Here is an 18,280-nt window from a genome sequence, read left to right on the forward strand (position 1 = left end):
AGTACACTGATTAACAAGAGGCAATTCAAAAGCATCCCATCTACTTGATTTAATTGAACTACATAGTCATGACTTTTGTACACTTAACATCTTAAACTGGAGAGAGATCATTCTTCCACTTTGCACTGACACAGAAACAAATTAAGCCCTTACAGCTCCTTTTCAAATGGCTGCTGGAGTTGGAGAAATGGGAATTGATTTGAAAATTATAAAGGTTATCTAAGTCACCTAGGTCTTCAGACATGAATGGTGATCTGTAACTGATATGTTTGAATCAATAATGCTATTTTAGATTGGTTATTACAAAGAATATAAATATTTGTATTCACCAGTTCTTCCTGTGTCTACTCTTCAATTAAGGCATTAAATATAATAGAAATTGTCTTTCCATAGTCTCATTTATCCACTGGTTCTCAAATGCTGAAAAGGATAAAGAAATTGTGTGGGTGTGTGTGAGAGAGAAAGAGACAAGATACTTGGGGCATGGAAGGGGAGGTATTTTACACTATATTACAATTGTTGTACTAGTGTTTCAGAACCTTATGTTTAGGTCCTTTCTTCTGGAACATAATGTACTTAAAGTGATAGAGTGATAGCTCCCCTATCAGCATGTCTATAAATTCATGTGTACACAGACGTTCATAAATGTGGAAACTATTGTTGTAGGCTACATGTTCCTGTTGTTCCAGAAAATGGCAAGTGAAATCTGTACTAGGAAGGTGACAGAGCTGAAAACGAAACCATGGTTTTGACAATGTAAGAAGAATCTGATTGTCTTCGTCAGGATGTTGAACCTATATATTTATCTGTTCATACTCATATTTGTTGATTTTTTTTGAAGATAGTTTTGCATACCAAAACTATTCAAGTGTGTAAGAATAATTTACATGCATATATTTATGATATCTACAAACCTCAATAGGTACTCTCAAAGGACATTTTGTATAGAAAAAAAATATGTCCCTACATGTGGTTATTCTAGACATAAAATGAATCATTTGGTATGGGCAAACTTTTTAGTTTCTGCATAAAAACAAAAGTTAAATGTGATGAAATTGGTCTTAATTTTCTTCAAACTTTAATTTTGATCTCTGGCACAACTCAGGACACTACATTCAATATCAAATTATTATTATGTGGGTGAAAAAATATCTTGAGGTGCCAGAAAAGTATTTGAAAAAGTATAGTAATAATAGTTTGAATAGTGATATTACTTACTGACTTGTTATTTTGAGAGGGAAAAGTCATACTATACCTTCAGAGAAGATGAACACAGTGCTTACTTAAACCCTGTTTTCTTATTATTATATCTAATATACCTTAGACTAGAGCTTAATATATATTTACTGAACTCAGTCACAGGTAGTCTCAAATATGGAAGCATCCTTTCACTTTGCATAAACCCCATCTTATACAATTTATTTATACTGCCTCTGTCAATAATTTTTGTCCTTAACTATATATGTTAATGTTTATGGGCGTATGCCTTGTTTTTCTTCATAGATTACAATTTGATAATGGGAAGAGGCATTTAGAGCATAGTTTATCTGCTCTACTACCTAGAACTAGTGTTTAAGTATATGGAATGGGTGTAGTTCACTGGGGAAGTGTTTTGAACATGCCACAGAGGCTGAATGGGTGCCCCCACCCCAAATTTGGTTCTGATGATGTCATCCATGTGAAAAGAAGGTCTGATGAGGGCTGATGAGACTTTTTGAGGACAAGGTGAGCTCCCAAGCAGACCCATAAATGGTTTGGGGGACAGAGAGCATGAACTATCTTTGCTTCTCTTGTGATTAGGAACTAGGGATGGGGTAAAATTTACTGTGCATAGGGAATATAAACTTCCCACTGTCATGAAAGGAACGAGTGTCTAGACTATATGCTCAACTTATCTGGATGTGGGCAGAAGGGTTTGTTGAGGTTTGAAAGCTGTCATCAGTAAAACATTAAAAATAGATTCAGAATTTGTTATAGTTCACCTCTGATGTTAAATGACTTAAATGTGCTTTGCTTTGTTCAGAATTTAAGCTTGTTTAAAGTAACCTGGGACTTGTAACCTGTGGTTGTCATGGAGATGGAAGTTCTTTTGAATTCTTTGTCTAACTGCCCCGTGTTGTCTATTAGAGAGAAGTTATATGTATCTTGGTCAGCATAAATATGGGACATCAGGAATTATGAAGGTTATAAAGAGTGTTTTAAAAAGCCTTGTATTGTGGCTTTAATGTGTGCAAAGATATGTAACCTTGATTTTGATTTTATATATCTATGAGGTAGATTTGCAGAGATCTTGACCTCACAGTAGGCAACCTGTTGCTTTCATTGGCTAGGCCAAATAGCCAGACAACAGACAACAGCCCAGAAATCTATAAAAATGTGTAAATGAAGCCTATTATTATCTAAACCATCTGGTGCCAAGATGATTCCCTGAAAATGTGACCCATTTTTGCTGATCTGTTAGTCCTGTCTTTTATCAGGGATGTGATTTTCCAGCAAGTTTCATCACATTTAATAAATAGTAATACTAAGTTGATTCCTAGAGACTCCCTAAGTGTACAAAGGATCTGGAATAGGAATGAGCTGTTCATCACTGTGGCATCTGACAAGGCATCCCTCCTGTAGAAGAAGGAGTTTGGCCCTTTCCTGAAGGTCCATTTTCATTTTAGCAAGCAGAGCTTGGTGACCATGCTAAACTTTCAGGGTGCTGCTTTCATGACCTGAAGCATAATGGACCACTGAGTGCATTTAGTAGTCATCTTTGAAGGCCTTAAATTTTATATTGGATAGCCAGAAGTTTTATTTAGTCAAAGTGGTTCTCAGTACCAAAGAGTTAACCTAATTTAATTTATTATTCATTGCATCAGAACCCTATGTGTACTATGGAGTATTTTAGAACCATGAGAAATTCACACAAGGCAATTGTCCTGATGGTCAAAGTGAGATATATCTACTGGTCTTTTACTTTAGATTTAAAAAGCACTCTCTTCCACCTCCCAAGAATATAGAAATTACCTTAATTTCAGTGCACTCTCCAAATTTAAGGAACTTTCTTTAAATTTAATGGTGTCTCCAAAACAGCAATTTTAACCCCAATTTAAGGCTCTGAAGATTTGCCTTCTGATGGAGGTGATGAAGTTAATTTGGAACCTACATTGTAGAGGCACAAATCCTTCAGCTCCCTCTTATCTTTTTGTGTTATGAATTCTATTAGGAAATTAAGAATTTCGAAGTGGAATAAATGACCTTAATTTTGTGCAGTTTTATTTTTTTGTTGTTGTTTTTATTAGTGTATTATAATTTATATATAATAGTGGGTTTTCATTTTTTGTTTTGTCTTTTGAATCTGTTTTGATTGTCACAGCTGTTACTACCTGTTGCTTTGTGTACATTGAAACCTCTCTCTGCTATGCTCATATTTTTAAGCCTCTTCTCCCAGAGCTTCTCAAATTAGTATCCTCAGGGTTATAGGCCTCTCTGATATTATAAGGTTTAAGTACCCTAGGTTTAAATTGAGTTTGAATTAATGCCTTAACTTTCAAAGTTATGAAATTGAAATGGGAAGTTAATAGAGATTATACCTAATATAAATAAACCTTACATTTATAGAATTATAGATGGAACTGAAAGATACCTAAGAGACCACAGAGAAAGTATGCCTTTTAGATACAGAAATGAGGTCAAGATTAAAATAATATTCATGATTCCACCAAGTTATTAGCTTTTTAAAAAGGTATTATTTGAGCTTGAAATTTTTTAATGACAATTACACTTTAGAGTTTCACAATAAAACTTTCATGATTTTTCTTCAATTTTTTAGGAAAATCAACATAAGTATTAATGTTACTATTTTATAAGAATCTCAGTTGATGTTCTCAAGGACATAAAACATTCACCTAATGTGGTTGTAATGGCAGCCTGGTTATTTAATTCCAAATGCAGCATTTTTTCAGACTGTAAGATTACTTATTTTCTAATTATTTCTCTAAAATATATGTAAATACAAAGCTATTCTCTGTCTTGGCTTTCATCATACATTATCTGAACATATCAAATGGAGCTTTTTAAAAAAGATAAAACATATTTCTGTAGAAATTTTTAAATTAAAAAAAATCCTGTAGATCCAGAATTACTAGCCATGTTGCATATGGATTTCAATGTAGATGGTCTGTCAACTATTCCTATAATTTAACCTTTGTTTAATGGAAAACATCAGATAGGGGTTCTTTTATAAAATGTATGCTGACACATCTTTGGTGATGTTATTTTCTTCAGCAGCAATTCCAAATGCCTTCAATCATAAATCAGATAACACTATTTTTTTTAAAGTATCATGAAACCTATAAAACTGTTCTTCAGGGAGTCATGAATCCAGATTGCAAAGAGTCACTTTCAGACTACTAGGTGAATTGACTTATTTTAAAATACCACTTTGTTCCATGGATTGCTCAATAACCTATGACACGAATAACTACTCAATAAAATTTGAGAGGATGTTGAGTCCAGTCATTTTGATATGTGCATAATACATAGAAAATTGCTAGATAGATACATTTGTGTTTCTGACACTTTGATCCTTTCTAAAAACTATAAAGTAACCAAGCTATTTTAGGCATAAGAAATATTTTCTTATTTAAAGTTTTAGTTCTTATTCCTGCAAAGAGATATTTTTAACTTTATTCAATCACATTAAGTTTAGCAATTACTTAGAAAATTGTATGCCTTTAAAAAGTTAATGTTTTATGTATAAGTCAAGGAAACAAGTAGAAGCTGACTTCACAAGGACTTGCATTATGCCAGACCCTCAAGTTAAGAGCACGTTGAACAACCAGAAGTTGAGAGGAACAGAGATGCCTCACACTATTTTAAAGCTGATGCTACACTAAGAGCCCTCAATACACCTGAACCCCATACTTCTGGGGTTTGAAGTGTAGAATATTATGTCAGATAAAATGAAAGCATATTATGAGTCAAAAAAAGTTAAAGATTTAAATTAGTAAGAAAATTGCCAGAAGAGCATTATGAAAAAAAGAATATATATTCTTAGACACATTCCGTAGAACATATGCAAATGTATTTTTTCATTGATATTAATTTCTGATTTTTCACATTAATAATTATATTAGGATTCTGACAACAAAAATACAAAAAAGTTAAACCATATCCTCTAATTATTCACAGAAACTGTGAGAATAATTCACAGAAACAGTGCAGTGTAATAAGCATCCAATTTCACTTTAGATACGTTTTCTCTTCTTCAGATTCACTAAGCTAAGAATTTGATTATAGCACTCTGAATTCTTGTGAAATATAGTCAGCAACAAAGAAAACTACACCAAAAATATGAGTCATTCTCTCCTTTTAATATCCATTTTACACTGTTATGTGACCCTCATAATTCTTTCACTCATTTTACTATTCTTTCATAAAACCTCATAACTAATATTTATTGAGCATTTTCTCCATCAGACATTATCTTGTACACTTTTAATGCATTATCTCTTTTATAGCCTCAAAAATAATTGGTGGACAAAGTAATAATATAATTGCCATTTTTTAAGATGGGAAAAATGGGAATAATCTTAGAATTTGCATTACATAACCAAGAATACAAAGCTTTTAAGTGATAGAGCTGGTATTTAAACCCAAATTTATCTGAGGTTAGAAGCCCTGCTTTTAACTATTCTATCATTCTGGTTCTTAGTCAGGAAAAGGTCTTAATGTAAAATCACCCTACTACATTATTTCAACTAGATCATAATGCCATGTTCAAAACAGAGTACAGATACAAGCAGACGATGAAGTTACATTAGATAACTAAATGTATAAACAGACCTCTTTTTAAAACACACATGTGCACACACACACACACATTCAGTGCCCATGTAATATAATAACTAATGTTTATTAAAGTTTGAAATTATAGATTATAATTTTTATTTGTACATATTATTTTATGTAGAAATTGACCTGTTTTCTTTATATATTAATATATTATATGAATTTTCACAAGACTTCTGTAGGATAGAAGATGAGTCTTACTATTCATTTAATGAATTTCTGTTGTATAAAGAGATCTAGGAAACATCTCAAGTAGCACTCAGATTTGTGTATGTTAGCCTACAAAAATTGAGTTTATTTTTCATTATGTGATGTTGGAAGGATGGAAGAAGGGAATTCAAATTCTAAATGTATGAGGAACAATCTTAAGTGTTTTTAGTTTTGTTTACTTAAAATTAATCCCCAAACTCTTCTCATTCCTTTGTTCTCTACTTAAGGTGAAATTTACAAAGAGATACTACTTATTTTATGAGTTTATTAAAAAATATACCTGTAATTCTTAATGACTTTTACATGTAAATCATGATATTCCCTTCTTTGGAGATTTCAAAATGATGGTGAAACTACATTTAATATTGTTTAACCAATGTGTACACAAACTTGAGTCCATACTTTACATGTATACTTTATAGCATGCCTGATACACATGACCAAGGAAAAGCACTTACAAAGACAAATCATTTCAATTCAATGACTGCTTGAAAGTGAAACATATTTTCACCCTCCCCTGTAAAATACTTATCGGCTTATGATTCCATGACTTGAATTATAAGTGACATTATATGAACTTAACATTTTTAGTATTTGGTCTGGAGAAATTACTAGTTTTATACATTATAGGAAATCAAACTTACTCATAGAGTTATGACTACAGAGATATGACATAACTTTGCAATCAAGTGTTAAATATGAGTGAACTGATATATTTTCATATCTGCTACCACTACATATAAACTGCTGAGCAAAGATTGATATTCTTTATTAATGATAGATATTACTCAAGAGTTTGTCTTCTACTTCCACAGAAGAGGATTTTCATTTTATTATCAAGTAGGTGAGATTAGAGTAAGTTAAGAGTTATAAAGATATTCTTTGTTGCTAGACCATGGTATTAAATTTTTAAATGCATCCACTTAGGTTTTGCTACATAAAATATGATTTCTAAAATTTTTAACCACATAACACCATGAATATAGGAAAGTCAAATAAATTATTTTGATGTCACTAATGCAGCACTGTTTTATAACAGAAATATGAATGAATATTTGTATTTTTGTTTGAATTTTAATGTAAGGTAATTTCCTAGCTTGTTATGGAGAGAGTTGTAAGGTGTTGATTGAGCCTCCGTAATTTATATCTCATTTAAAGGGTTTTATTGGATCTGCTTCCTTACCTTACTTGAATTAATAATTTAAACTCTATCACTTTGAAAATCAGCAATAAATGCATGTTATACCTGAAGTACAAGTGTCCATCTGAAGAAGGGAACACACAGCAGATTCATAAAAGCAGCTCTTAGGTAGAACAGAATTTAGGAAACTGTTCATTTGCATTTCATTTGCTAGCTTTTAGGAAGTCAGTCTTTCTGGTTTGATGGGTGTTGCATTTCATATGACTACCGGATATGGTGTTGAAAGAGTAAAATATTACTTGTGAAGGAGAGATTCTTACAGTAAAAATCAGATTTGGTAGTAAAAGAGTAAGTCAGAATAGACTTTGTGAGTTTGTTCATTGTTTTTCCCTCCTGTAGAGAATAAACTGGTTTAAGCTTTAGTTGTGATTCTTCAAGGCATTTGTGAAGCATTACTATTTACAACAGAGTTTTACTTAGAATGTTTTCTGAAATGTTTTAATATTTTAATCAGAAAAGCATCTTCTGTGGTGAATAAGGAAGCATGAGTTTAAAAATGCATTTTTTGTCTTCTTCCAGGACATATGAGAGAGTTTAAAAAATTCAGATTTTATAAAGTTTATTCTAGTCTCACCTTTTAGAAAGAACAATAATTTAAAAACCTTTAGAATATTAATGATTCCAAAAATAACACAACTTTTGTAAGTCATTTAAATAACATGTGAAATACTAAGATTTAGAAAATCCTCCTATATGGACTATATTCAAATGAAGTTATAAAATAACTAGGGTTTTTTTGTTCATGTGTTTCAAGCAACTGTATACCAGCTGTCATTTATAACCAAAAAACACATCTGCAGAAAAATAAATCCTTTCACAAAAACTTCTATTGGAAGATGTAGATATTTTATGTGGTTCATAACTAAGTTCAAGAAAATATACTTCATGTAATATTTTTAGTGACAGAATCAACAGTTAGACGATTTTGCTCTTTCTGTGGAAACTCTCATGAACAAATACACAACTGTGCCAATTAGCAAATGAATCTTATTCCAATGTCAGGCTATCCTCATTCCTAAAATGTCTAATTATCAATATTCATCTTCTTTAAAGTCTCAGATATCTATCAGTGTGGAAGATTGGGAAGACACCAAAGACTCCAAAGAGCAAGGTCACCATCGCAGCAACCACCGCAATTCCACCTCCAGCGACCAGTCAGACCACCCCTTGCTGCGGAGAAAGAGCATGCAGTGGGCCCGAAGACTGAGCAGAAAAGGTCCCAAGCACTCTGGTAAAACAGCTGAAAAAATAACCCAGCAGCGACTGAACCTCTACAGGAGGTCAGAAAGACAAGAGCTGGCTGAACTTGTGAAAAATAGAATGAAACACTTGGGTCTTTCCACAGTGGGATATGGTATGCTCTTTAAAACTACCATCTATATGGACTTGTGATTTCTTGCCATTAATAGTTATCAAGTTGATTCTGATTTAGTAAATAATTGCATTTTGGTTTGCGGTTCAGTCCATCCAGACTAGTGACACATACCTAATTTCCTATTGAAAAATTATACTAATGCTAACATTTTTAAGTTCTTTTAATTTTTATTCTGAACCCATTACATTAGCTTGATTTTAATTTTTACAAAAATTCTGAATCCGTTTCCATTTTAGAGGTGAAAACCTAAAGTAACTTGATAATTTGCTAGTTAATAGCAGAGATTTATATCTAGTTCTTTCTGGCTCCAAAGTCCCCCTCAAACACAAACACACACACACATCACACACATTTTTCTCCTAAATTCTGAGATAAAATGAATAGGCAAGTGACTGTAGCAGTCATAGATGAACCATACTGTTCCTATAAATTGTGTTTAGATTCTTATGATACAGAAACAAAAAGTCTTCAAAAGCTTTAGTTTTTAAGCTTAAATAGTGCTTTTTTGTTTCATATGCTACAATTGGTCTTAATAATTGTTGGGTTTCTATATTGATCTGTGGTTATCAAATAGACCACATAGAAAGCTTAAATAAATAATGCAGTGATAGTGATCATTTTAAATATACCATTTATTACTGTGTGAAATTTTATTTTTAAAAAAATTTGGACAACTCATAGGAAAATCCAATGATAAACAAGACTTTCAGTTTACATATATCTTGGGTAAAATAGAATGTAAGATAGTGTATCATTTATCAAAACCTCAAGTTGAGAAGAGCTTCAAAGGGAGAAAATTTAATCATTGAATTAGAGTTTAGGAAAAGCAACCATTGTTTCCTTGAACAAGAAAAAGAAATGTACTGAGCCTTGTGAATTTCTTTACCGTCTATATCTGAATAGATTGGTGCCTCATTTTACCCTTGAAGAAGTTGAAAATCTGACTCAAGGACGTACAGTTGAAATGTTTTGGAGTTAGGATTTTATATTCAGTTGAAATTCATAATCATATTTCACTTAAATGTAGGACGTGTTTATCTGTGATCAATAATTTTAATATAACCACATTTAGTGTCTTATGTGAAGATGTAAATGAAAAGAACAAAATTGTCCTTGTTTTAGATATTCACTTAATAACTATTTGCCAATGTGATGATATTAAGTATGATTAAATTTTATAGGATTAAAGTCCTATATTTATGTGTTAGTTATTATTAAGCTACTTTTTTTAGAAATTCTAGCAAATGATTGCTTATCCAAGTTCCATTTGTGTTTCAAGAACATTATTACCTCATGCTGGCCCTGTAAGCAGTGTGGCAGAAACAGTTTGATTCTTAGAGACATAAAAATGCATGAATTAACACATGGGAGAATCATTACGGAAAATATACTTCTTCTAATGGAACTTCCAACAGGCACCTTGGATTTTGTTATTCTTTCTGGTTTATTTCTATTATAGTTTGTTAATTTTATGCTCAATAATTCTTATAGCATGGAAAAAGAGATTATGTCCACCTTTTTCTTTGTTTCTCACTCTCTCCACTCCATCCTTCCATCTATTCATAGATTCATCAATCCATTCTACTGTCACGTAGTGAATACCTGTGATTGTATAGTTGTTAGGGAAGTGGTCTTTGGAATCTGACACATCACAGGCTTCTGAATATCTCCATTTATTCCTAATTTCACAATAATTTATCCATTTGATAGATTATTGGACTGCTGTCTCAGTATCACTAACTGGTTTGAGTGCTGGAAATAGAATAATGTCTATTCTGACAAGACCTCTGCATTTATAAAGCCTATGTTCTAGTATCAAACCAGTAGACTAGTTGAATTTCTTTCTTCTCAGAATGCATTTTCTTATCTAAAACAAAGATAATAATATCTTTATTGTAGATTTGTTTTAAGAGACAAATGTGATAATGATTAACAAAGTGCTTAGCTCGGATATGGCATTCACCAAATACAATAGATATGCTGCATGTTTGTTAAATTACTGAGCTTTACACACAAAAGAAAGAGTTTTGGGCCCACCTCTAAAAAATAAATGTTTTGCAGCTTTGGTGATTTTGATTTAACTTCAAGTCATAACAAGTCATAACATGATTTTTTTTTAAGTAGTCCTGGCTACTTGAGACAATTAAGCATATTACTTTGAGTCAATGACTATAGGATATTAAGGAGAGGAAAATGAAGGAATCAAAAGAAAACTCTTTAGGGCTCTAGTTTGAGCCACTGAGTGTGCACTGGTAATTAGTCACAGAGATTAAAAATATATACTTTGGGCTAAGGATAATGCATTTAATTTGAGTGATGGAAGATTACTAATGGGTGAATCTCTGTAAAAAGATGGATTTTTTTCTATCTGGTGTTCAAGAAAAGAAATATGATGTGTATATATGCTTGAGTCTGTATTCATGAGCATATAGTGTTTAATTAAAGCTGTAGAAGTAGATGAAGTACTTTATTAAGTAATCTCAAACACCCACATTTGTGTAATGTTAAGGGAAGAAGTGTTTTTGAAAAAACATCAAGGTTCAAAGGATCTAGAACTGAGTTACCCAAAAAATACGCCATAGTATAATAATATGCTATCAGTTTGTCACATGTTTTGTTATGACTTTGATCCTATGCCTTCAGAAAGCCAAGTGAGATCTGGGTGGACCACAGCCATCCCTTCGACTGGATTTCTCCCCACATAGAAAGCTTCATTCATTACCCAAAATGCTACACAAATGCATGTCCTTTGTCTTCCATGACATAAAGAAATGTTCAAAATGCTCCCCCATTTACTTTCTTGCCAACATTTCAGCACTGGAAATAGAACAATGACTTTACCTTTTCCCATCATGAAATCACTCAGCTTCCTGTCAAAATGCCTACAAGTTTACAGCATTTAAAAATATACTTCTTTCTTGCATTTCCAAGATTCTAAACAAAGGAGCTTTTGCTTTTCCTTTATTTTCAACTTTTTCACTAATAACACAAGAGGGAGCCTCTTTAAATTGCCTCTGGAATCTTTTTCTCAGGACATCAATCACCTTTGATAGATTATTTTTTGCTTTCTAAAGGACTAAATGCTTCTACATGGAGTAATTAAACTCTCCAAGTATCTCCAGTTTCTTTTAGTAGGAAATGATACTTTAACACAATAATCAAAATTTAGAGTTGCTCATGTTTTCTGAGTTTGTCATTGTTTTACGTTTTCTTCAGTAGAGAGATTTAAATTAGATAGATTAGATAGAATGATTGATAAATGTAAAAATAGGTATTCACACAGATATTACAATTGAATTCAGGGCTACATGTGCAGTGAATGGGTTCATACCTACATCTCTCTGTATTTTTACAGCATATCTTTGGGATATATTTTAAAAAGTGAGATTACTAAAGATTAAATGTATATATAATTTTGTTCCAAAATTTCCTTCCTTGGGTTTGTACCCTTTTGCATTTCTACCAACAAAGTATGAGAGTTCCTGTTTGCTTAAAAACTTGTCAACAAAATATGAGACTTCAGATATTCTATCAATCTAATAGATTGAAGAAAGGCATTGATATCTCAGTGTACCTTCTTATGATGATGAGGTTCAGCATCTTTTCATGTGGTTAGGAACCATTTTCCATGAACAGTTTATTTTCCTAGCCAATTTTTATGAACATGTTCTTTAATATTTCTAGGAAGTACTTGCATATTAGGTATAATAACATTGTTTTATATAGTATAAAACATATATGTGTGTATATATACATTTATATACATATATATGGTAGATCTTTTTTCTTTCCTTTCATCTTTTTCAATATTATCAATATAATTGCCTATTATTTCCAGTATTGTTTATTGATTTTGAGTAACAGATAATTTACCTCTTTGCCATTTTAAAAAGAAACTCTCCCATTTCTTTCAATAATTATTTGGTTCACATTTTGTAATTTTGTAAGTAAACAGCACAGTATTTAGGATTTATCTTGGTATATAGAGTACGAAAGAGAACAATTTTAATCTTTTTAACAAACTTGCTCATATCTAGTTATGCACCATTTATTAAAATACATTCTCCTCCAATAATTTTACCTCCTGCTTTGATCAGATCCTGAATTAGTACAAAAAATTGGGCTTATTTCTAAACTTCTATTATGTTACAATGGTCTGTCTGCCTAGTCAGACAAAAATACTATTTTAAATGGCTTTATAAGTATATTTTAATATCTGGTTCAGCAATAAGTGCCTGCACTCTCCTTTTCAGTATTTCCTTAGTTACTTTGAATATTTATTCTTTAAATAAATGTTATAGTTTTTTTTCAGAATAATTTTTTTTTTTTTTTGGGTGCTGGGGATCGAACCCAGGGCCTTGTGCTTACAAGGCAAGCACTCTACCGACTGAGCTATCTCCCCAGCCCCTCAGAATAATTTTGAAAGACACATTCACCCCAGTGTTCATGGAATCGTCAACCAGCTGTGTGGGCAAGGCACTATCCCTCTTTAAGAACCATCAAATGAGGATAAATGGAGTATTTCCTAGGCTTGTGGTGTGATGGTTTTAATTCTCAGAGTAGAATTCGTGTGAAATGATTTTTTAAGTCAATGTACTTGTTATAGATTGAATTTGGACTGCCTCCACAAAAGCTCATATGTTGAAGTCTTGGTCCCCACTACCCCAACATCCAGAGGTAGGATTTGGGGAAAGTGATGGGATTATTAGTGCTCTGACCTCATCACCAGATTAATTGACAGCTGAATGAACCACTAGAAAGCAGAAGAGACTGTAGCAGGTGGGGCATGTTTGAAGGAAGGAGTTCATAGGAGTGTGCCTTTCGTACTCTATCTTGGCCCTGGACCCTTCCCCACTCTCCAATTTGATTTCTCTTCTTCCTTGCTGCCATGTTCTGAGCAGCTTTCCTCTGCCATACCCTTCTGCCATGATGTATGCCTCAAAATAAGCCCAAAGCAATGGAATCACCCAACTATGGTTGGAAAACTCTGAAACTGTATGGCAAAAGTAAATCTTTCTTACCTTGAAGTTGTTCTTGTCAGGTATTTTGATCATAATGATGACAAGCTGACTATAACAATACTATCCTGAATGTGTGAATAATTGTTTTCTTTCTGATAAGAACCGGCATTTTCTTAAATAATATATTTGAGATGGCTCTGACATTAACTAAAATTACTTTTTGAACCATTGGCCAATCCATAGTGGTAGTTTATAGAATGGCAGACATTTTTAGAGTATAAATTGGCAAGTTAGTCTTCAATATGACTACTGCTACATGTGCTAGTCAGTTTTACCGCAAATCTTTTAAAAGTTTCATACTATTTCTAAAAAAAGAAATACTGAAGGAAAATAAAATTGTTTTAAACAACAAAGAGGTAATTAATTGTGTCCAGAACTTTGTTCCACCAGAAAGCCTTATTCTTTATAAATGTATAACTTGCTTGAAAAAGTTAATAGATAAATGAAAACCCTTCCAGCATGATGACTTAGTTTGAGTCATTGTCTTTTTAATGAAAATTAAATAAGCAAACTTACCAAGAAAGTAACTTATTAATGAAAGTATGATAGATAATAACACTAGTGGTTGTGATAGTAATACCCTCCCCTTCTGTTTTCATACTTTTCTAATTCACTGATGATATTCATTTTTTAAGATTAAAATTTCTCAAAATATGAATTAATAAGTGGGGTATATTTGTTGAGTAAAAATTTCTTCACAAGTTATAATGATTTTTTTAATTAGAATAAATTATCATATGGAGTAAAGGTATCATAGCTATATATTTCTTCTAAAATATTTTGCAAGAAAAAATAATAGACCCAACTCTGACTTCATCAACAGTTTATTATTCCATAACAAACTGGCTTTGGATTTTTATTGCTTTTTTTTTTTTTTAGAAATATCATTTACCTTTTATCAAGTAAATGAGTATATAATATTATATAGATTCCCAGAAAATGATTTTAAATTTTTCTGGATTTCCACAAATGGTCCAATCTCACAAGGTTGAACTCAGAAACAAAATGTTTAAATGATAATTTCATTCTGTCTATAGAATATTAATTGAACAAAACAAACTAAGTTCTTCTTCTTAAAGAAGTACTATAGGTTTTAGAGGGTAATTGCTGAGTGGATGATTTATAGTAAATGAAAATTTATGGGCAATGAATTTCTCCTATCTCTATACATTAAAAACATACTCTTACTTCATGGAGTTGTATCATAACCTTCCTAGAACATTAGTTTTAAATAAATATTGATACTTTTACTTTATTTACCATCATCAACTTCGTATTGCACTTAAGTACACATTTTTTTTGTTACAACTAGAAATTCAAGTGTTGTGTTTTGGTAATTGTGTAAGAAAAATGTGGCCAACTTGAGTAAAATAAAATATTTTCATCACTGAGAAAAGATGTTAACTGGTTGAGTGGAATTTTTACTTTTAACATTTTATTATTTGTTGAGTAAATAAACAGTCAACAAGAAAGTAAAGAATGGGTTATCTAAATGTACTAAAACAAAAATGGACAAGTTTCTTGTTCTGACAGTTATTTATGCTCTCAACTTAAATAATTAGAAAAAAATATTAATAGTGTGCAGTCATTGGACAAAAGGAAGCATATAACTTTGTTCTCCAAAGGAAGGAATATTAATGAGGTAACCCCTTCACAGCCTGGTGGTCAAGGAAGGCGACCCAAAATAAGAAAATAAGACCTGTAAACAAACAGCAAAATCAGTCACTAGAAACATATACAGAAAACATGAGTATTAAAGTAGTTATTGCAATATACTCTATATGTTCAAGATTGTAGAGAAATTGAAGCTCCTAAAGGAGCATAATGCATTATTGAAAATAAAAATCTGGATAGGATTAACCTCAGAATGGTTGACAGAAGAAAATATCAACACACAAAAACCATTGTGATAGACCACCCCAAATGCATTGATGAGGGGCGAAAAAACAATGAAAAGTACAGTGTAAGTTACTGGTGGGACAAAGTCAAGTTATCTCACATTCACCGAATTGTCGGCCCAGTATGAAAGAGGAGAATGATTACTTGAAGAAATAATGTTCAATTTTTTTCCTAATATGATCTTGAAAGGAGTCAGAGGAAAAAAAGCACTTATTAGAACAAAAGAAATATGTCAACAGACTTTCTTGTTAAAAACTTTGCAAATCCAAAAGCCATAGAGAAATATCTTTAGAATACTACCTAGTCTACCTAAAACTCTAAACAATATGGTCAACCTGGACTTCTGTACCTATTATAACTCTCTAAAATGAAGGTGAATAAGTACAGTTTTCAACAAATGCTGAGAGGATTTGCTAGTAGCATATCTTTACTATGAGCAATGTTAATGGAAGTTGTTAATACAGAATGAAAAACAATGTTAGGTGGAAATTTGGATTTATACCCACAGAATGATAAATGTGGGTAAATATTTAAAAATACCACATGGTGTGGTTATCTCCCATCTTAAAACTATCTTGCTCCATGTTTGCCTCCCTCTCCCTGTCTTTACGTCCTTTTCATTTCTATATTGATTCCCTCTTCCTTCATATTTATTACTCCAAAGTAACCATCATCTCTCATCTAGGTTTCTGTTTCAAAATAACCTAATATTTCTGAATCTAAACTTGGTCCCTTCCAAAGTTTATTTCCCAGGGAGCAAAAATATATATTTAATAGAAAATCAGATCATGCTGCCAACCCCACCACCACACCTGACAAATTTTAAATGCTTTCTTGTTCAATTTAGAATTTGGCTCAAACTTCCCATCAGGATCCACAAGCCCTTCAGGCATCTCGCCCCAGTTGCCTTTTCAACATCATCTGCAGTTAATCTCCTGTCTCACTTGCCCCATTCCCAAGTGCCTACTTCCTCCACTTAAACTGCACTATCTGAGGTGTCCCAGTTGCTATTCTACTTGGTTTGGAACAGTCCTCTCCCTTTGTATGACAATACCTTTATATTCCAATAAATTTATAATTTTACTTATAATTTATGGCTTTATTTTGCCTGCTATGATAATAATTGGTAACCTTTCCATAATATCTGATACCAACTAGTTACTATGCTTAAAACTATATATTAATTTTAATTGTATTATTTACTTATAATGTAATTCTACAACAAACTACATGATAACACTACTTCTGTTCTTGTTTTCTAGGTGAGGAAACTAAACCCCTTGAGAATAAGTGAAATTAAGTGATTTCCCTAAGATCTCACAATTTGTCATTGGTAGAACCAGAATTTTAATGCAGACAATCTGGTCTAGGAGACTTTTGTCTTAAATGAACCTCTTAATCATGTGTTTTATTATACAAAATGTTTCTTTGATTACAATTACATATGGACATTTTTTTTCAGAAGTTATGTTTGTCCACTAGGGGCGCCATAACAAATACCACAAACTAAGTGACCTTTATTTCTAGAAGTTTATTTTCTCACAATTATGGAGGCTGGAAGTCCATGATCAAGGCACCAAAATGATTGGTACTTTGGGAGGCCTCAACAACCTACAACAGTACATGAAATATTTAAATTTTATTCTTTTTCAAAAATCCTCAAAATATTTCAAATGAAAATTTAAAACAAAATATAACACAAATTTAAATCTACTTTTTGTGAAGTAGTATGCATCAATTAATTTTTAAGAACCATATGAGTATGATTTTATTTCCTTTATGTAAGATCTGTTTACACAAACTAAGTAGAATAATTCCTGTTTGAAGATTTAAACTAATTAATTATAAGCTAATTAATATGGAAAAATGTTTCTCTGTAATCCTTTTTACCCTATAGAATTTATTATAGTTTTCAACATTCTATATTTTCTAATTTATCATAATAATCATTTTATTTAGTTAATTATGTCAAAATTGAAGCAATACTTTCACTGACAGAAATTTAAACTATATTAATGCTTTTTGTTAGTTTGCCAGGGTCAGAGTTTATCAGGACAGAGTCAGTACATTAGCAATAGATTCTCTTAGTAGGTATTTTTTTGTTTAAAAAAATAGATTTTTGATTCTATAGTTTCTGAAACCAAATTTACCAAAAGAAATTAATTTCAGTAAGCATGGTATTATTATTTTTGGTGCAGACCTCATTTTGATCATTTTGTGTCTTTGCCATGGTCAGTGATAATTATTATGATATGGTCTTAATGATCCAGCAAACCTGTATTATTTTCCCTTACAGAATTTAGAAAATAAAAAACCACAGAGAATGACAAAGACAGAAATACCAGATTTATGACTGATAAAAACTATTTAAAAATATTTTTTTAGTTGTAGATGGACACGATGCATTTATTTTATTCATTTATTTTTATGTGGTGCTGAGGATGGAACCCAGTGCATCACATTGGCTAGGCAAGCACTCTACTACTGAGTCACAACCTCAGCCCTGATAAAAATTATTGTTGGATGTGACTTTGATGTGTAACTACAATAGACTTTTTAAAAAATCTCACTCAGTATTTCTTAAATACAAAATCACAAAGACAGAAAGACAACTGCAGGCCTTCCAGCAAAGCATGGCAGGAAAACAGCGGGTCAAAATCAACTCTATAGCCAGGCAAACATAAAAGAGGAAGAGAATGGTTTTGACCTCAGTGACATTTTCTATCCTAAATCAAA

The 18,280-nt window shown here is 31.8% G+C and overlaps 1 protein-coding gene across 1 annotated transcript in view; it reads left to right on the forward strand.

Moving 5' to 3' along the window:
* The window catches only part of LOC124961705 (potassium channel subfamily T member 2-like), a 354,530-nt gene that overhangs the window by 322,221 nt on the left and 14,029 nt on the right, over positions 1 to 18,280 (forward strand). Inside the window, 1 exon segment of the mRNA XM_047520608.1 lies at positions 8,303 to 8,603. Coding sequence (XP_047376564.1) covers positions 8,303 to 8,603 — 301 coding nt within the window.

The sequence above is a fragment of the Sciurus carolinensis genome, chromosome 12 (genome assembly GCF_902686445.1).
Source record: "Sciurus carolinensis chromosome 12, mSciCar1.2, whole genome shotgun sequence".
Lineage (NCBI taxonomy): Eukaryota > Metazoa > Chordata > Mammalia > Rodentia > Sciuridae > Sciurus > Sciurus carolinensis.